This window comes from Akebia trifoliata, chromosome 4, assembly GCF_017979445.1.
Source record: "Akebia trifoliata isolate Shusen 1 chromosome 4, ASM1797944v1, whole genome shotgun sequence".
Taxonomy (NCBI): Eukaryota; Viridiplantae; Streptophyta; class Magnoliopsida; order Ranunculales; family Lardizabalaceae; genus Akebia; species Akebia trifoliata.
Genome location: NC_141378.1, coordinates 32,723 through 52,357, shown reverse-complemented (window position 1 = coordinate 52,357; position 19,635 = coordinate 32,723). Strand labels below are relative to the sequence as shown.

General features: G+C 35.5%; 2 protein-coding genes across 3 annotated transcripts; both read left to right on the top strand.

Annotated features, from left to right (window-relative positions):
* The first annotated feature begins 6,180 nt into the window (after window positions 1-6,180).
* Window positions 6,181-14,140, top strand: CLC-C (chloride channel C). The gene is made up of 8 exons (XM_086437970.1): window positions 6,181-6,919; window positions 8,874-9,220; window positions 9,359-9,559; window positions 9,878-10,055; window positions 11,084-11,346; window positions 11,602-11,871; window positions 12,491-13,619; window positions 13,847-14,140. The coding sequence occupies exons 2-8, from the start codon at window positions 9,036-9,038 to the stop codon at window positions 13,940-13,942; spliced, it is 2,322 nt and encodes a 773-aa protein (XP_086294096.1). The 5' UTR covers window positions 6,181-6,919; window positions 8,874-9,035; the 3' UTR covers window positions 13,943-14,140.
* A 1,795-nt stretch (window positions 14,141-15,935) lies between these two features.
* On the top strand, window positions 15,936-19,635 carry LOC147402656 (two-component response regulator ORR3-like). Of its 2 annotated transcripts, XM_086437972.1 has the most exons (5): window positions 16,102-16,452; window positions 17,194-17,270; window positions 17,953-18,030; window positions 18,558-18,628; window positions 19,340-19,635. In XM_086437972.1, the coding sequence occupies exons 1-5, from the start codon at window positions 16,320-16,322 to the stop codon at window positions 19,533-19,535; spliced, it is 555 nt and encodes a 184-aa protein (XP_086294098.1). In that variant the 5' UTR covers window positions 16,102-16,319; the 3' UTR covers window positions 19,536-19,635. The 2 variants fall into 2 exon arrangements, with proteins under 2 accessions (XP_086294099.1, XP_086294098.1); XM_086437973.1 differs by lacking the exon at window positions 17,953-18,030 and having other exon boundaries at window positions 15,936-16,452.

Below are 19,635 nucleotides of genomic sequence, written 5' to 3'. Positions count from 1 at the left end.
GGTTTGGCCCAATACTTCAAACCAAAGTTTGAATTTGGCAATTGTTGAATTTGTTAAAAGAGAGAGTTTTGGGAATTGTACAAATGTTGCTTTTGGATTTTCTTTTTCTTTTTTTTAAAAGAACCTCCCTAAATTTTTTTTTATCTTATTATTGAGAGTAAGGTTCAAGAAGATAAAATTTTGAGATTAAATGATAAAAAATATTATGATATTCAGTAATTAACCAATAAATTGGTGAATAATTGATTTCTTGACTTATCAATTGGTCTCCCATTAGGAGAATCTTTAAAATAAAAAAATAAAATTTTTTAAGAGATTAGTGTAACAACGGGACAATGACTTGTAGCAAACCAAATGTGTGAGGCTCATATTGTGCACATTTGCTACTACCATAGTGAATGAATGAATCTACATCGTAAGGCCAAAGGCTATATTTGCTAATAAATTGTAGGCCTACACCTTGTAACCAAAAGTGCCATGTGGCACATTATTCTGAATGGACGGCCCACTGTTGGTAGAACTAACAAAAATCGGTATGGTCCATGATTCCTGATTGTTGGATCTCAACATTTTGTTCATCATCAAATAAGCCCTTCACAAAAATATTGGGTAAGTAATTATCAAAGTAATCCTAAGAAAACAAATATATAACTAGAGTTAAAGAAAAAAAAAAGAAAAAAGTAGGGGGATTTTTATTTTATTTTATTGATGAGGGAGTCCAAACCCGTAGGTCTGATTTGTAGAGCGAGGCAACTGACCTCTTAAAGCAACATATCTCATCCAAATCCCATTAGTACATGTAATACCCTACAAATCACATGTACCAAATAAGTCAGGATAAATCTTTACGGGTGATCAATAAGGAGGTTTGACCTCAAGATCTCTCCTTTTTGGAGGGAATTATCTAAACATATAAGTAACTAAATAGATAGCAAGGTTGAGGGTTTAATAATAATAATAATAATAATAAAATCTAATAAAAGTTGCTTAACTTATTTAAGGGATGTATATTTGGGTAGAATTGAACCAAATTTTCAAGTTCGATCTGCGTATGGCTAAAACTAAAATTAGACCGAAATTTTTTGAGTTTGGGTTTTGTTCCAAAGACGCGGCCCAAAATCAAATCGAATTGAACCAAAAAAATTGGGTTAATTTTGATTCCGGGTAAAATGATTTTTTTTTTTAATTTCGATTTTTTTTATAAATAAAATAGTATATACATGATTTACAATAAGTTATATAATTTACTTTATATATTTTAAAATGTATTTTTACCATAAAATAGTTGTTTTTATTGCCAATTGTATGAAATATAAAGATATAAACAAATTTTTTATTCTATTGCTTATTGTATATATAAAGTATAAAATATAAGGATAGAACATTTTGTTTTCTATTTTTTAACTATTTATTACAATAAAATAGTTACTTTGTTTTTTATTCTACAAAGTGTAATGATTTTCTAATGCCCCCTTTGACACACGCCCCCCTTACATCCCTATTGCAGAATCGTAGATTAGTTGTCTCAGGATATGCATAATCATAAATCTTTTTTATTATGTATCTTGAGGAAATTGATCTATGGCTCTATGATAGAGGTGTGCATTAAATAAGGACGTCATATTAGCATGACTCTTGTACAAATCATATATATAGAAAGAAAAATGGTTATTGTGTTGTATAAAATATAAAACATAAAGATAGAAACAAATTTTGTTATGAGTAATTATTTATTACTAATAAAGTAAAAATAATACTAAAGTAGCATTGTGAGGGACATTGTGGGAGACATTGGTGTGCACAGAACCATAAATGCTATCATTGATATTTCACTTGTAGCTCAATGAAAAGTATCTATGATTCTAACACGTATCTATGTCAATCGATGTCCTCCACAATGTTACTTCAGCACGACTCAAAAAATAATTATTTTGTTACCTACTATATGAAGTAAAATAGTTATTTTATTATCTATTGTACAAACCTGATATATATAAAAAACTTTCCTTTAATTGAATTATTTACTATTATAAAATAGATATATACTCTATTGACAATGGTATAAGTATAAATATAGAAGGTAGAGTGGGGGGGAAAATATTTTAGATTTTGAAAATGTTGAGTTTTAAAGGATTTGGTTTCGGATGTCATTTTGGTTTGATTCTTAGTCCTCATTGTGGTTTGGTTCGGACTCGGCCTGATTTTCAAGGGTGGAAATCGAGCCCAAACTGAAATATTTTGACTTGATTTCGATTTAATTCAAACTTGATTTTAATTTTTCGTTAGATTTTTGGGTAATAAGTAACTTGTGCATCCCTTACTTATTTAGACGGATTGATTGTTAACGATGACATATGCAAGAAGGCACGAGTATCCCGGTGGCATGGAAGTAGGTTTAAAATAGTCACATCAGCGGATTGACTTTTGTGACAAGAAGTTTCAAGCGCCAGATGGACGACTTGCTTCTAGTTTTCGTTGTGCCCACGACTTACATATAATCTACAGCTAAACTTTTCCAAAAGAAATTATATTTAAATATAAACTACAAAGGGACTTAACTAGATTGAAAAGCACCATTATATTAATTAGGAGCTATGTTAGGAGCTTCGTGGGTCACCTCACTTTCATTAACTACTTATTAATTTAAAGAAGAAGAAAAAAAAAAAAACATCACAGCTTGTGCTGAATTATAAGCATCGGTATGTTTTACATAGTAGTCGTGATGAATGCACGTTGTTGATGTGGTAAGGGCACACAAAATCATATATTATTTTCACTGAAAAAAAAGATGTGCAGTTTTGTGCTCTTCCACTTATCAAGAAGGTGTGCATTCATCATTATTTTTTATATATAAGAAAATGTAATTCAAATTAATAATACTTTTGAAAAAGAATGAGAGGGAGAAATCTTTGAATAAAATTCTATATATAGGATAATGATACCATGAAATCAGATTGTCATATATACCCACCAGAAAAAGTTGTTTTGACAGATTGTCACCCTGAGTTACTGTGCCATGCACCCTTGATGTGCATGAGCTATACAACAAAATCAGATTTACATGTTAAGTCGTGTTGGGGTGACACGGGAATACATCTGATGTGGTGGTGTGCACATAATTGGAGATGTTTTTTCATAAATTACAAATTAAAAAGCATCTACAACTATGTGTGCGTCATCACGATAGATGTGTCACTCGAGCATCAATCTTACATCTTACAAATGCTAAAATGTAAAATCTAATTTGTGTGTTTTACGTGGATATATAAGACACTAATGTATTATTATTTGTGGCAGCCCCAGCCAGCCGCCCTCACTACTCATATCATGTGAGCTTTAGTTGACAATGTTCGTCCCATTAAATCCCAAATGAAGGAGGGTTGTGCGTGTCACTTTAATTAACAACAGATCACATGAAAATTACCTCAAATCTCTTTATACATTGATATGGATTCCTCACCCTTGCCTTTCACTTTCCTGATGAGTGATGGTGGGGTGTGCTTACGTTTTACTTTGATAAAGTATAGATTCTGACATAAAGTAATATTGCTTAAGTAGTACACGGGGCGTATAAAGTATGATAAATTGAATTCTCACAGATCTTTGGTTGGCCCTCCGGATTTATATAGTGTGAATCACAAGCACCCTAGTGCTTTGGGCCTTTTGTTGCCAATTCTTCTCTCTCCAAAGTAGTCCCGCTTTAAATAAGATGTATGATCTTTAATTTCAATATCTTCGATTTCTTTAAAAGAAAAGCATCTAACCTATTGTTTTATTTTGTTTTGTCATCTTGTGATTCTATATTATCATTTAGAACAAGGTGGGCCTATTATATTATGTAGGGATAAGATTCTTTGATCCATTATTATGAAAAAATGCCTACTATTTTGACAAGTGTAAATGTTACAATTGATAAAAGGTAATGCATATATGATATAATTATTAATTACTAAAAGTTATACTAATTTTTATAATTTCATTTAGGTACCAGCTCTTCATATGATTTGGAACTTTGGATCGTCATATGGTAATTTAAAATCATTCTTCAAATTGCAATATCTCTATAGCAACCATCAAACTGTCCCACTTTCCCTGCCAATTTTTTCATTATAATGAAATAACCTTCCATCTGCTAATTAATATTAGTACATTTTAAATATTAATTTATCCAAAATGATAGCAAGAGGCCCTTTCCTCCTTCATCAAGACGTTGACCAAGTTCTGACAATTAAAAAATCAAGCTCTGAAGTCTCATGGATTACAGAACTTATGGCTTTTTCTCTCTCATATAGTTTTCTTGCATAGTTTGGAATCAAAACACCAAAGTCAAGAACTCCATCTCCCCCCCTTTCTCTAGTTGCATGTTGTAGAAAGCTTGTAACTACTTTAACTGCTTTTACCAAAGTCAGGAACTCCATCTAGGGATGAATTGGGTGTTATAATTCAAATAGTTTTAAAACAGGATATTTATTTCTAATATGTATATTTTTTTCTTTCATACCTAATTTTCAGTTCGATCTTGGAATTAATTTTTATACTTTATATTGGTTCTTATTCTTGGATAATGTGGATGATAAGAACATGCTCACTTTGTATTTTTTAGTCTATTAGCAAGTATGATCGAACTTGCATTAGAAAAAAAAAAAAAAAAAAAGGGATTTTATTTGTTTGACTTTCACTGAAAAAGAGATCATTTACGATACAAGGAGAGAATTTGCCTCTAACTTGAAAAAACTTGTTGGTTGTTAGTGTTTGGTCGTCAACAAAACTTGATTTTTCTTTTGTTAGAACTTGATCAATGTTCTCTAAGTGTTTTTTCTTCCTTTTGAGTGCATTGAAGATATTGACATGGTAAATGGGTGATGTGGCACAAATCTTATTAAGATGTGTGTTAATGAATTCCAATGGTTAATAAAGTTGTTTGCACGGTTCTACCCCATGAATGAACAAGTATGGGAGAGTTGAACACTTTTTTCTCTCCAAATATGAGCAAGGGAGGTAGATGTTCTTTCCATGTCCAAGTGTTGGTGGAGTTATTTTAAGAGTTAACCTCATCTTGCATTTTCTAAGGAGATGGTGTGACCCTAATATCATCCATTATACAGGATTTTACTAAAATAACCTTTTTTTAAAAAAAAGGTAAGAATTTGGGTTGAACCCTCTCCTTTACATCCCATGGTGTCTATAAAGAAGTATCCCAAAGATTAATGAAAAAGTAGGGACGTGGCACAATTTCAAAGTTGGACTAATGGATATAAAAAACTAAATGTTATATAATAAGGTGGGTTCATCCAAACTTTTGAATTGGTCTCCCAACTTCAAAGTTGGACTAATGGTTACAAATGAGAAGCGAGCAGGCCGCTGCAACATTTTGGAGGAATCCTGTCCGTAGCATGGCATGTGATATGTTATATTTATATTATTTATTTTAGGCCCCTTAATTTTTGTTAATATTTGGGATAGTTACCGAAATTTTAAAAGGGGATAGCGGCTTGAAAGTTTATTCGGGTACAAATGAAAGTTGAGTCGGATGAGGGGAACGTTTTGTACTTTATTATTCTTACACGTGGTGACGTCGTAAGTAGGGTCCACATGTTCCATACATAAAATGATAATTTTACAAGTGGACGTGTTGCAATGCAATTGATCGGCTGTTTTCATCTCTCTCACTCTCTATTCGTTGTTTACGTGACACGTTGATCCGTCACGATCTTCTCGCCCACCCATCCAATAGCAAACTGTTTCCATCTCTCTCACTTTCTCTTCGTTGATTACGTGAGGCGTTGATCCGTCCGTCCCGATCTTCTCGCCCACCCATCCGATAGAGAAAAAGTTTTCTAAACCTCAACTCACGGGAAAAGAAAAAGAGAAACATTCATAATTAAAGGTTACCTGCGTCTTCTTTTGCGAGAAATGATCGATGGATTGAAGAAATTGGCATATGTGGCAGATCAGATCATATTGAATATTGCGACGTATTATAGCGATTGATTTACACTTTTGCAGCTGAGATGTACTCCTTTCACATATATGGTAGAGCCAAGAGAGAAACGAAAAGAAAACCTATTTTTTGGGATTTTGACAGAGAAGAGAAGTGAAGATAACAGATATATATGGTTTTGACTGAGAATAGAGGAGAAGGTAAACAGCTTTTATTTATATTTAATTAATTAAAGCAGTTACTATTTACAAGGGAGGAGATTCTCACGGCAAGACAAGGTTAGCCGTCAAAATAAAATTTTAAATTGAATAATAAAGCGCCACGTAAACATTTAATCTAATCTAAGTATGGAAAACCGTTCTGCATCGCCCCCACTCATTGCCCTAAATGGGGATTCGTAAGTAACAAGTATGCCAACTACCACGTCTGATTTAGTCCATACAAATCTCATCTCCAGAAGATGACACTCATTCTTCTTCTCTTTCTCCCTCCCACGCATTCTAATTAAAAAAAAAATCTAAATTATTAGGATTTCTCTCCCAAAAATTTTGTACCAGCGACCGATCTTTCTTTTCTGTAATTAAAAAATCAAATTTAGAAATTAACAAAGCTCAAGCTGTTAGAAATCAATATATATATATATATATATATATATTTTACCTATTTGGATATATTATTTGAAACAAAAATATATTGTGGATGATTTGAAATCTTCTTCCTCTTGTCAAGTCCGGTGAATGACGTGGCATACGCGGAGAACCATAGATTTTCTTGGTTGGGATAGAATTGAGTGTTTTTATTTTAAATCAGGTTACCATTACTTTATTTCTTAATTAATATAGATAGATATATATGCCAGACAGGCTCTATCAATTTTGTTTCTTTCCTTGGTTTTGATTTTGGGCGAAGGATATAAACAAGGGTCGAAAACCGTGAAATAGATCCTGATATACGCAAGAAAAGAAACATGAACCACAGGTATGTGTCTCTATCATCATCATCATCATCTTTGTCTTTTTAGGGTTTTTAGTTTTAGTTCCTTCCCAATCTCTCTACCATGATTTTAAAACTCTGTGTTCAATCTCCTACGGTCCCCACCAATATTGAGTTGACTTGTTTGTTTGATGCTACTCCCATCGATTTATACTTCTTAAAAAAAAAAATTGATTAGTAGAGTTGTATTTAGATGATTCAATGCCCACTTGCTAAAAATGATATCAAGATCATCTTCCTCTATGTTTAAAAAAAAAAAAATAATAATTGTTTTGTACCTAGCTACATATCACTGATGACAATTCTAGAGATTGGACGGCTACCAAAACATGGAATTATCTTAATCATTTCTCTCTTTCAAAGATTGATTGATTGTGTTTGGATCATCCTCTAGGTGGACATAGATTTGTCTTCAACGGTGGCTTATATTAAGGAGATAATCATTTCATTTTATTTAGGCTAAATTACCATTTTATAAGCTTAATATGACGAAATTTCAATTCTGGCTAACTGTTCATTTTAATTCCCAAAACGTGAAAGTCAGAGTTGGCAGATTTTTCAAGTGATGATCTCGCAGGTTTAAAGTGAGAATCTCACTGGTTCCTTTTTCCCAAAGTGATGATTTTGCTAAAAGGTAGTGAATCTGCAAGATCGTCACTTTATAACCAGCAAAATTGTCATTTTGAGGCCCTAAAGAGAGCCAAACATTGTGCCAAACATTTTTCAATGTATGGGTTAGAGGTTTCAGAGTGGGCTGATTTTTTGTGAGGAGATCATCCTCACCAAAAATCAGCCCATACTGAAACTTCTAACATCATCAAAAGTGGTTTAGAAAAATCGGACGGTCCACGATTCTTCAACTTGTAAACTAGGGTTAGAAATTTTGGAATGAGCTGATTTTTCGTGATGATGATCTCTTTGTCATAGAGATCATCCTCACAAAAAACCAGCCCATTCTGAAACTTCTAACCCCTATTTTCAAAAATGTTTGGCACAATGTTTGGCTCTTTTTAGGGCCTCTGAACGCTTCCCATATATATATCAGCAAGATTTTTAATTTAGACCTGCGAGTTCGTCACTTGAAAATCTGCAATCTTGTACATTAACGCTTTGAGAATTAGAATGAATGGCGATTCCCCAGAAATGGAATTTGTCAAAAGTTGATGACATTTTGCTAAAAATCCCTTTTATTTATTAGCATGATTTAGAAATGTTCCTCTCTATTTTGTTCAATACCGTACATGCCCCTTAGCTAGTTCTTCTTACCAACAAATGTCCTAATCTTTGACCATTAGTCAAGGTATTTTTTACCTCCTTATCAGGAGACATGGGGACATGCCTAGACTTCTCTAGCCCCTCCCTCAACCCGGCCACATTTGAGGCTCTCTATCACCAGGGCCATCAGGATCTGAGGAAAAACACAGATTTTCTCGACATTAGTATAAATCTTATCAATGATAATATACTTTTCTTAGGAATACATTTTTTTTTGAAAATCACTATCATCCCAATGATCGTGTTGATTGAGAGCAGCCTCGACCTGTTAGTGAGGCTAGCATTTTCCATGAATAAAAAATTGTATGAGTGAAACTCAAAATTAAGTTTCACATGAACGTAAATGTTTTCACGTATATCTATTTTTATAATCATCAATGACACCCTTATTGATCGCCACCTAAGAATTCATAGACAATGGGGATGTCGTCACCATTCGATCTATTGTACTATTTAATCCCAATAAATAAATGAGATTTTAATTTTTTATTTTTTATATGGAATATGGAAGTATGAGTTGCAATTTTCACAACTCTACTGCTGTAAATTAATTAATCAGGTTCATTTTTTGGGCAGCACCATCACCTTTGTCAGCAGCTGGTAATTGGAATTGAACTATTAATTGGTAATTGGTTATACTTTTTGTTGTGTGCATTCTCTGTAGGTCGAAGAATATATATATAATGAGTAAAGAGAAGTGAGCAACAAAATATAATATAGGTAAAAAGTGTTTGATTGAGAGATTGAATAAATTAAGAGAATCAGCAAGGCAGTTTGGTAGAGTCCCATACTTGCAAAAGTTATGTATAATTAAGCAGATAGAGAGATGGATCGAGTAGGAGATATAAACGACATAGAGAGTGAGGTATTGGTAATGGAGAGGAACAGTTCCGAGATATTAGAAAAGGACATGATGATTCGAGAGCCACTCCTCCAAAACAGGATTAACACTACTTCCCAGATTGCCCTTATTGGTGCCAACGTCTGCCCCATTGAGAGCCTCGATTATGAGTAAGCATTACCACTTTTCTGTCCATATATATATGTACAACAATGGTAACTAATAACTGCCGTCCTTACTCATGAGGTCATGGAGAAGTATCAAACAAATATTCTTATCTCATTTGTTTTTGTTCCCTTGGTTTTCAGGATTATCGAAAATGATCTATTCAAGCAGGATTGGAGGTCGAGGAAAAAGATTCAAATATTTCAATACATTTTCCTCAAGTGGACACTTGCACTTCTTATAGGTTTAACTACAGGGATTGTTGGCTTCTTTAATAACATTGCAGTCGAGAATATAGCTGGTTTCAAATTGCTGCTCACTGGCAATCTCATGCTCAAGCACAAGTAAGCCTAAATTCCACCACTTTAAAAATTAGGTAACAAATATATGGTGCTGTTTGCTCTGCTTAGTTGACAATAGTATCGTTGTCTCATAATGGCATGATACTAATTAGTTATTGGGGGAATTATGAGAACAAAAAAAAAGAAAAAAAGAAAAAAAGCAGCATAATTATTCTTATAATATGTGCAAAGGTATTGTGGGTCCAATTGAAAACTCTACATAGCCAATCTTCATACAAATAACCAAATGGTGATGAAAAACAAGATTTAATTCATTAGTTGTAATTATGGTGGTGAATGGCGATGATGGCTCCAATGCAGGTACTACCAGGCTTTTGTAGCATATGCCGGTTGCAACATGGTTTTGGCAGCGTCGGCTGCAGCCCTCTGTGCTTTCATTGCCCCTGCAGCAGCAGGGTCTGGTATACCTGAAGTCAAAGCTTATCTTAATGGGGTGGATGCTCATGCTATATTGGCTCCAAGTACTCTCTTTGTAAAGGTGAGCCTCAACCTCAAATCTCTTCTCATGTTGTCTGTCAGAGATTTAGAATTTTATTCACCTTGTAACTGTTTTTTTTTTTAATCATTTGAAGAAACCATTAACTGGTCACCTCAAATATTTTGCAATTGCTGGAACCAAGGGAATTTATCATGTAAATTACTTAATTATATCATCAAAATGTAATAAGATAATAATAAATAATAAAAAATGAGAGATTGATTGTTTTATTTTACTTTAAAAACCAGTGCCCTGAACTTTGTGCAATCAAAAGCATTGCCTTGGGAATTTTGGAGGTCGAAAAATCAACAAAACTTAACTTTTGAATCAATCCTCAAAGTTGCAGGCATAGAGCAATCAAAATCTGTTTTTTCTACCAATATTTTTTTTTTTTTTGTGTGGAAGTTTTGGATTCGATGAAATAACATTCTGTTTTTATTTTTAAAATAAATTCGTAACTTAGAGAATGCACGGAGTGATAAAAGAAAATTTTAGACCCTCAAAGTGACCATATCCTTGAACTTTCTCCCTAGAGTCGTTTGAGATCCCAATACATATCCCACACATTCCTTGTTGAACTTGCTTGTAACAATACCAGACACCATGGAATTTATTCTTCTTTTTTTTTCGTTGGAAAGGTTAAAAGTAGAATAAACAGAAAAAGATAATGAGAATGGACCTTTAAGTGGAATTATAGATTGGGAAAGGATCTCAAATGGCCAAAGGGTCCTTTAAACACCTTCATTTAGGATCTTAATTATGTAATTGTTTTACTTCTCTTGCATCAAGTGTTTTTAGTGTACTAAATTGTAATGCTTTGTTCTGCTACCTGTCTTCCATGATATTAACCACCCTATCAGCACTGAATGCGCTACTGAAGGAAATAGCTTATTGAGAATATGCCACATTGTGTGGATTAGCCCTATGGGGCGCAAGTTCTTGTTTGAGTTCTGAAAATTCCCTGGATTCAGATTCCTGGTAATGCCAGTAGCTTATTTTGATAGTGCTTATAATTCAAACTTTTGCAGATTTTTGGTTCCATTGGCGGTGTTTCTGCCGGGTTTGTTGTAGGTAAGGAGGGACCTATGGTACATACAGGAGCTTGCATAGCCAATTTACTCGGTCAGGGTGGATCCCGCAAGTATCATTTGACATGGACATGGCTTAAATACTTTAAAAATGACCGGGACCGGCGTGACCTGATCACTTGTGGTGCTGCTGCTGGTGTGGCTGCTGCTTTCCGTGCTCCAGTTGGTGGTGTCCTCTTTGCTCTTGAAGAAGCAGCTTCATGGTACCCCTCTTTTAATTCTGGATTTATCTCCAATTTTTCTTTCTAATGTTTTCTAAAGAATGGTATGCATTTAGTCATAACCATAGCCTCAGGCATGAAGGTGCAACCAAATCTTGGTATAACAAATTTAAAACCCATGGAGGGATTGATGATCCCATCAATTAGTTTTTCTTATTTGTAGTGCTTCAAGGTTTCTCTAGCAAGGCACTTCCCCATTTAAACCATTGCTTTTCCTCTTGTATTCATCTTTTTCAGGTGGCGGAATGCTCTTCTATGGAGAACATTTTTCACCACGGCAGTGGTTGCTGTGGTATTGAGAGCTTTAATAGAATATTGCAGGAGCGGAAATTGTGGGCTATTTGGACAAGGAGGACTGATCATGTTTGATGTCAGTTCAGCCGTGACATCATATAGCACTTCAGATCTACTAGCAGTACTATTACTTGGAATCATGGGGGGCCTTTTTGGAAGCCTCTACAACTATCTCGTGGATAAGGTCCTTCGCACCTATAGCATAATCAATGAGTATGTCCTCTTAGCCATTTTCAATGATGATGATTGTTGTGCTTAGTGATAATGGTAATGATATTTATTAGAGCCTTGCTAGCACTGTGTCTGCAGAGAACCGTTGATGTTCCTCAAGTGTATTTCAATTGTATCTCGAGAAAAAGCACCTATGGTTTTCTGCACACTCACAGTGCGTAGCATTTTTCTAATTATTATTAGAAAAAGTGTATGAATGCTGATCCTTATGAGTTGACAAACGGCAGAATGGGACTTACATTATTCTGGCCAATGTAAGGTTGGCCATGTTATCTTATTAGGTCCCTTTACTCGACTTAGAGAATCATTTCTCTTTATTAAAATATCTAATTAACTAGCTAGCTACCATCTTAAATTGTACGGTGGGTTCCGACACTGGATCAAGCAATCCAGTGTTTGAAGAATTGTGTGGGACATGGAACAACAACAATGCATGTAATGCTTATGTCAACAAGTTCAAATACTGTGAATTACTAGATCCATGGTGCTGAAACTACCCTACTGAGAGAATTTGCTTCTTGATTTGTTGTTGCTTTGCTTGTGATGTGGTGTTGGCAGTGGTGTGGTTCTTCACTTATGATGATTGGAGGATTTTTTGCAGGAAAGGTGCCTCATTCAAAATTATTCTTGTTATTACCATCTCTCTCCTTACTTCATGTTGCTCTTACGGACTCCCATGGTTAGCAAAGTGCACTCCCTGCCCCATTGGCATGAAAGAGCAGTGCCCCTCCATAGGTCGTTCTGGCAACTTCAAGAACTTCCAATGTCAGTCGGGCCACTACAATGACCTTGCCTCCCTATTCCTCAATACTAACGATGATGCCATTCGCAACCTCTTCAGCTCTGGGACAGAGAACGAGTTTTACCTATCGACCTTATTCATCTTCTTCACAGCTATCTTTTCCCTTGGTATAATCACTTATGGAATTGCCATTCCCTCTGGGCTCTTCATCCCAGTAATTCTTGCTGGAGCCTCCTATGGTCGCCTCGTTGGAACCCTCATTGGATCCATCTCCACTCTTGACACAGGTCTTTTTGCACTCCTTGGAGCTGCCTCCCTACTGGGTGGCACCATGAGAATGACCGTCTCCCTCTGTGTCATATTGCTCGAGCTCACTGATGATCTCCTAATGCTCCCCTTGGTGATGCTAGTTCTCCTTATTTCAAAAACTGTGGCGGACAGCTTCAACAGGGGTGTCTATGACCAAATAGTGAAAATGAAGGGGTTACCTTACTTGGAGGCCCATGCAGAGCCTTACATGAGGCATTTGGTTGCTAGGGACGTTGTGTCAGGTCTGCTGGTTAGTTTCTCTGGTGTGGAGAGGGTGGGGAACATAATGCATGCTTTGAGGATGACAAGGCATAATGGTTTTCCTGTAATAGACGAGCCGCCTTTCTCAGATGCACCAGAATTGTGTGGTTTAGCACTGAGGTCTCACTTGCTCGTGTTGCTCAAAGGGAAGAGGTTCTCAAGGGAGAGGATAGTGACTGGGGAAGAGACCTTGCGTAGGTTTGGCCCATTTGAATTTGCCAAGGCAGGATCAGGTAAGGGGTTGAAGCTGGAGGACCTCGATGTCAAAGAAGAAGAAATGGAAATGTATGTCGACCTCCATCCCATTACTAATGCATCCCCATACACCGTTGTGGAGACAATGTCACTAGCCAAAGCTGCACTGCTTTTTCGGGAGCTGGGCCTCAGGCATCTAGTTGTGGTGCCAAAAACTCCAGGGGTAAGAAAAACTCTTATCTATCTATATATGCAATTCTACACAGCACATACATTCATGTACATAATTATGCTTTACATGCACTTGCACACCAACACACCCATGCGTGCGCGCACACACACACACACACACAGACAATGCTATCCTAAGTTCAAAAGGGGAAGTTTATAGTCTTATTTTTTTTGTTCTTAATCTTTGACCATTACTTGAACTTTTCTACCCTTTTGCAGAGGCCTCCCATTGTCGGCATTCTAACAAGGCATGATTTCATGCCAGAGCACATAATGGGACTCTACCCTCACTTCAATTACAGCAAATGGAAGTAGAGTAGGAAGAAATTTTACTGCATGGGCTTTATCTTCGTCTATTTATATGATGATAGAACTGTTGCTATTATGATTATCATTGTTGAAGCTTCCTTTTGGGGAAGTTGTGGCTTTTTGGAACTCAGAAACTGTTTCAATGAAGTGAAAATAATGATGGTGGCTAGAATCTATTAAACTCTATTTACTTAATGCTTTCAATTTCTTGTTTATTATTGGGTTGAGAGATTCAGGCCGTGGTGGAGTGGATCCTCATGTGTTACTGCAATGCTGTTAAAAATTCTATGACCTTTTAAACTGATGTATGTTCAAATTGATAATAAATTTTTTGAGAAATGGTATTGCTTAAATTGTTTTTAGGAAGAGTATATTTCCTTTAGATAATAGAAAATTTATTTGAGGATAATTTAAATGAATATTTTCTTTATCATTCTTTTAATCATAACATCAAAATTGTAAATACATATGATTTTTAATTGATAGCATAAATCAAGAATTTGTACCCAAAAGCATTTACACAATTAATATCTGTAAGGTTTTGATAATAAAAATAATCAAGAAAATAATACTTTAGACTGAAAGAGACCAAAACTCTTTTTTCAAATCGATGATTATGCTTCTTGATTTCGTTCTTGTATGAAAAATGATCAAATAAGTCTCGTCTTCAACATGGTTAATTGTGTATTTTGGTTTATTGATCCCAAGAACTTTGACATACCTTTTTGATTGACCCTAACATGAAAAACCAGTGTGATTGATGATTTCTGGAACTATGCTTTGGTCATTGGATTCAAGGATTTTTAAACAACTTAAACATCTCTGCATAGTGTAGGGGTCAGATTTCTACACACTCAATCCATTGTCCATGTATTTATTTATTGATTATGGAAAAGATCAATCAATTGGTAAAAAACCACAAGGTCTTTTATACATTCATTCAAGTCAATCAGTGTGAGTCACTTTGTTGGAGTTGGAGAACCTTCCGTCAATGGTTGATAAAGGAAAGTTTTTATACGATGAGCCACAAAAAATGTTTCTTATTGGGATGATGCAATGGTAACAACTTGACCTAATGTTTAATTTTTTCATTTTCATTTAACCCGGTTGATATAATTCTCAACTAATTGTTCATGTTCGGATAGAATATCAATATTCTTTTTTTTTTTTTTTTTCATTTGAATATAATCTTTTCTGATCAATCTATGCTTTTGGTGTTTTATTTATTTTCATGATCCATAGACAACTAAAAAGTAAAGACAAATTTTAAATTTGAGACCTACGTTCAATCATAGAGATTTTCAAGTCACAAGTCATGAGGATGATCCAATGACCTTAATCTTGAGGATGGTCCTGCTCGTGTATTAGGTATGGTGTTCATCTTCGACAAAACACATTAAATATAATTTCTATACACGTTTTGGATTGATCTTTGTTAACTTTGGTGCATGTATATGTAAGTCCATGTGAGAGAAAATAAGTTTTTTTTTGCTCACAAAACGGGAGAGCAATTTCAGTGCTGTCTCCACAAAATTACTAATCCGCCTTGGCCGATGAGAACCTACTAGCTTGACTAATATAATAATTGGGTTGGTAGGGAGGGGAGGGAGGTTTTGTCTTTGTTGACGTGTTGTAGAAAGCACTCTTTGGGTCTATTTAGATGGGATATTGAGTATGCGAATAGCAAAGATGAATCATCATGAAATTTATTTTAGACATTGCGGAAAAGATAGTGGGAGAAAGATAATGGAAAACTGTATGATTAAGTATTATTTATTTATTTATCATTCTTCATTTCTTTGGAATATAAAAAGGCATTCTAACTTGAGCATTACAGAGTCGTGGCAAGCCTTGGATTATTGTGTGATCTCGATCTCATTGTCATTGCTATTGTGTGTTTTCTAAATAATATTATGTTAATATTCCTACTAATTAGTCTAAAGGTTAATTAGTTTTGAGCCTCAGATGAGAGAATTGATACAAAAGGCTCAATCAAGGCCGTATGCCATGCTAGATAGACATAAACTGATGAGCAAGAGAAGAAGATGGGTGACACGTTGCAGGTAAAGGAGATGGGACTCGTATATCTAATGAACTTCCGGGAGTACAGATGATGAGGAAAGTCCACGAAAAGATTCCCGACAACATTATCTAAGGATTCGATCTCTTTCCGGTTCAGCCAGGACAGAGTGGATCATAAAGAGATGGGACGACCCTCCTCTCTCTTGCAGCAGCAGCAGCACCACCACCAACAACAACAACAACAGCAGCAGCAGGAAAGGTAAATGGTTGACATGTAAACCAAGCAAGACAAGCTATCTTTCTCCGCTCCTCTCTTTTCTTTTCTTTTCTTTTCTTTGGAGGTTGGTTCAATCGAGCAACCATGGTCGAGGTCTCTCCTCCTCCTCCTCCTGCTGCTTCTGCATCGGATGATCTTATACACGTGTTGGCCATCGATGACTGTGCGATTGAACGTAAAATCGTGGAGAAACAACTCAAAATAGCAATGTTCAAAGGTGAGAGAGGGACGGACCCATTACATGTTTACTTTTCCTTAAAATCCTTTTACAGAATCTAAGGATTTGTTTGGTTTTCTATCATCTTTAGCTCATGTTTACTGGATTTCTTTCGCTTTCATTTATAAATTTATTTAATATTAATGTATGGCGTTTTTACTACTTGGGTCGAATTTGATGGGTCTCTGCAAATTATAAGTCAGGCCTCTCTGCCCTTTATTTGGTCACCATTTTCGCATGCTAAAAACTCTCTCTATTAGAATCTATGATTCTTCCTTTCATAACCGCCTCAGTAAGTTTCAATCAATGTGTCAAATAAAGTTCCCAACCCAAGGAAGAATTTGCTAACGTAACTAACAACCCCTTACAGGTTTTGAAGATGACATTGTCTCTTGATTGGGCCTTATCTCATGGACTAATTTGAAAAGACCTAAATAACCTTTTCTTCAACATCCAACCAAAAATCTTTGAATTTTTCTCCAAAACTATTCGTATGACTGCACCATTAATTATATAGTTTGCCCCCACTACAATAAAATCCTGGCTCCTCCCCTAGTTGGGTTCATGCAAATCAACACCCAAAAATACTACTACTAATAATAACAATAATGCTGAAGTGACCTCAGGATGGAACCTCATATCACACTTCTTGACCTCAAGTGTAAGTGCTCAACCTCTGACACTAGTATAAAAAATATAGGCCTTTAGAAGGAATATTAAGGCTGGTTGGTTTCATTGCAGTTACAACAGCTGAAAGTGGAAAGAAGGCAATGGAGATTCTCGGCTTGAATGAAGAGAAACCTCAAACTCCTATTAATGTAAGTTGGTATTGACTTAAACCTCTGTAAAACTCCCCTATTTGGGATTCCACTACATTGCAAAATGTATTAGAGCTTGGTTTTGTTTGTGAATCTAAGCCAGCACCAAGAGCGGTATCACTCGGTACTGACTTGGACAAGTCAGTCATCTTGACCAAAACCTTGTTTCGTTTACATAAACTTTACCATGACTATGACAAGTCTACCATACATTCATGCAAGCTCTATATCCCTTAAAACAGAGAAAGCTTGGTTGAATCCTGTGCAACTGTTTTGATAGGAATGACTCCTGTGTAACTATTCTACTCATACATGTTTTCTGCCAATTTTAAGCTCATACTCAACACTCTTATTGGAATAGATCTCAGTTGAATTTTTATTTTTTCTCTTGTTTTTGGCTATTGTTTATCTACTCTTTATAGAATTCCAGTCTTATATTTATTTATAAATTTCATTCATCTTGACATATTACATATTACATAAGGAGTGTGTAGGGATCGACGTGTCTGACACATAGAATATGCGATTCCATGCAAATTAATTTGACCTTTTTTTTTTTTTTTGTAATTATTTTCAAGATTCAGTGTGTTAAATTATTCTCTGGCGTGTCTTTTTTTTTTTCGTTAAGTGTACTTTGGTGCATCTTTTCTCCTATTAATGAATTACATTTTTTTCTTATTAGGAGCACAAGATCGACATTATCCTTACTGATTATTGTATGCCTGAAATGAACGGTTATGACATTTTGAAGGTTATCAAGGTGACGACAAAGCCTTTTGGTGGTTTCTTGATATTTTCTGGGCCATTTGGTGGTTTTTTCTTGCCAATCTAATACAATTAAGTTAGAATACTGTACCTCAGGAAGGGTAGGTCAAGTGTTTGAAACCCCATGAAGCTATGAATTCCTTGGGGCCACCCTCCAGGGTTCGGTTGATCCTCGACTCAATCAGTTGCACGTACGACTTTTCAAGGGGGTTGTGTGTATGACCATGGGATTAGTCTCACCCAAAGAGTGTGGATACCCATGATAAGCCAAAAGAGAGTTAGAATACCGTTATCTAATCACATTGACCATTAATGTAGGAAATTTCTTAGGTGAGATCAATCATATGTGGAGAGTCCTGAGCCTTAGTATGCCCAATGCAACCTCTAAATTGTGATTATAAAGAGTCTCACATTCTATAATAGTCAGGGCTTTATAGGATTACCATTACCTTAATGAACAGAAATGGTTTCAAATTGATTTATTGTGTTCTTTGTTCTGATCCATATTATATGAAATCTCAGGAGCATAGCTGTCTGAAATCCATTCCTGTGGTGATAATTTCATCTGAATATGACCTGCAGAGAATCAACAGGTATCATTTCTTCCATAAGATATGTATTTAGGATTCTGACAAATGGAAATGGATTACAAAAATTGAGTTTAAGAGTATCCAAATGGCATATATGTATATGAGTAATGGATGTTTCTCCTAAATGCCATACTGAATGGTAGATGGAGTCATTGGCACTTATAATCTGGTATATGGTGTCGTTGGGTCCATCTTTCATGGGGCAGGGTCCAAAGTAAAACTGTCCAGATACACAATCAATTGTACCACCTCAAAAATAAAAACAAAAAAATCAAATTTAAAAAAAAAAAAAAAAAAAGGTCAGCAGAATTTTAGCGAGTACTGGATCAATGATTGGTATCTTAAGGGAATGGTATTAACTGTGGGAAGCATGTTTTTTTTTTTTTTGTTGGCATGCACAATTTGTGCTAGTTTAGAGAGTATGCTTTGTTGCATTCCCCTCCACAATTACAATGAGAACTGTAGCTTATATTTTAGTTGCCAGTTATGTGATGATGATACATCCATATACAAAGTTGCATCTCACATAAAGGAAAAGTTCAAACCACATTGAAAATGATCACTTTTGTGAAAGGAAAATGAGCAAGAAAAGGGAGGTCCACCTAGTTGTAGTATGTGTGGGAGCCATGACAGGTCTGGTATGAATAAGCATATGCCATGACAATAACCAAACAACTTTTGCATCTACATGTTATTTGATTTTGTACCGTGCAGGTGTCTTGCCACCGGAGCTGAGGATTTCATCCAGAAGCCCCTGAAATTAAGGGACATACAGAGGTTGGGAAGCTATGTGAGGCCAATAACACCAATAGGCAAAACAGGCACCAAGAGAAAAGTTCAACATGACTTGATGGCAGAGAGTAATGGATCTGAAAGACGACCTTGCATTGCAAGTGTTGCTGTTGCATGATGGGATGGGATGGGATGATTTTACTGACATTTTAAGCCTTACTTTGTGGTTCTTAGCGTTGCATGCCCACCCATCATTAATCCATTTTCTTTTTGTTGCC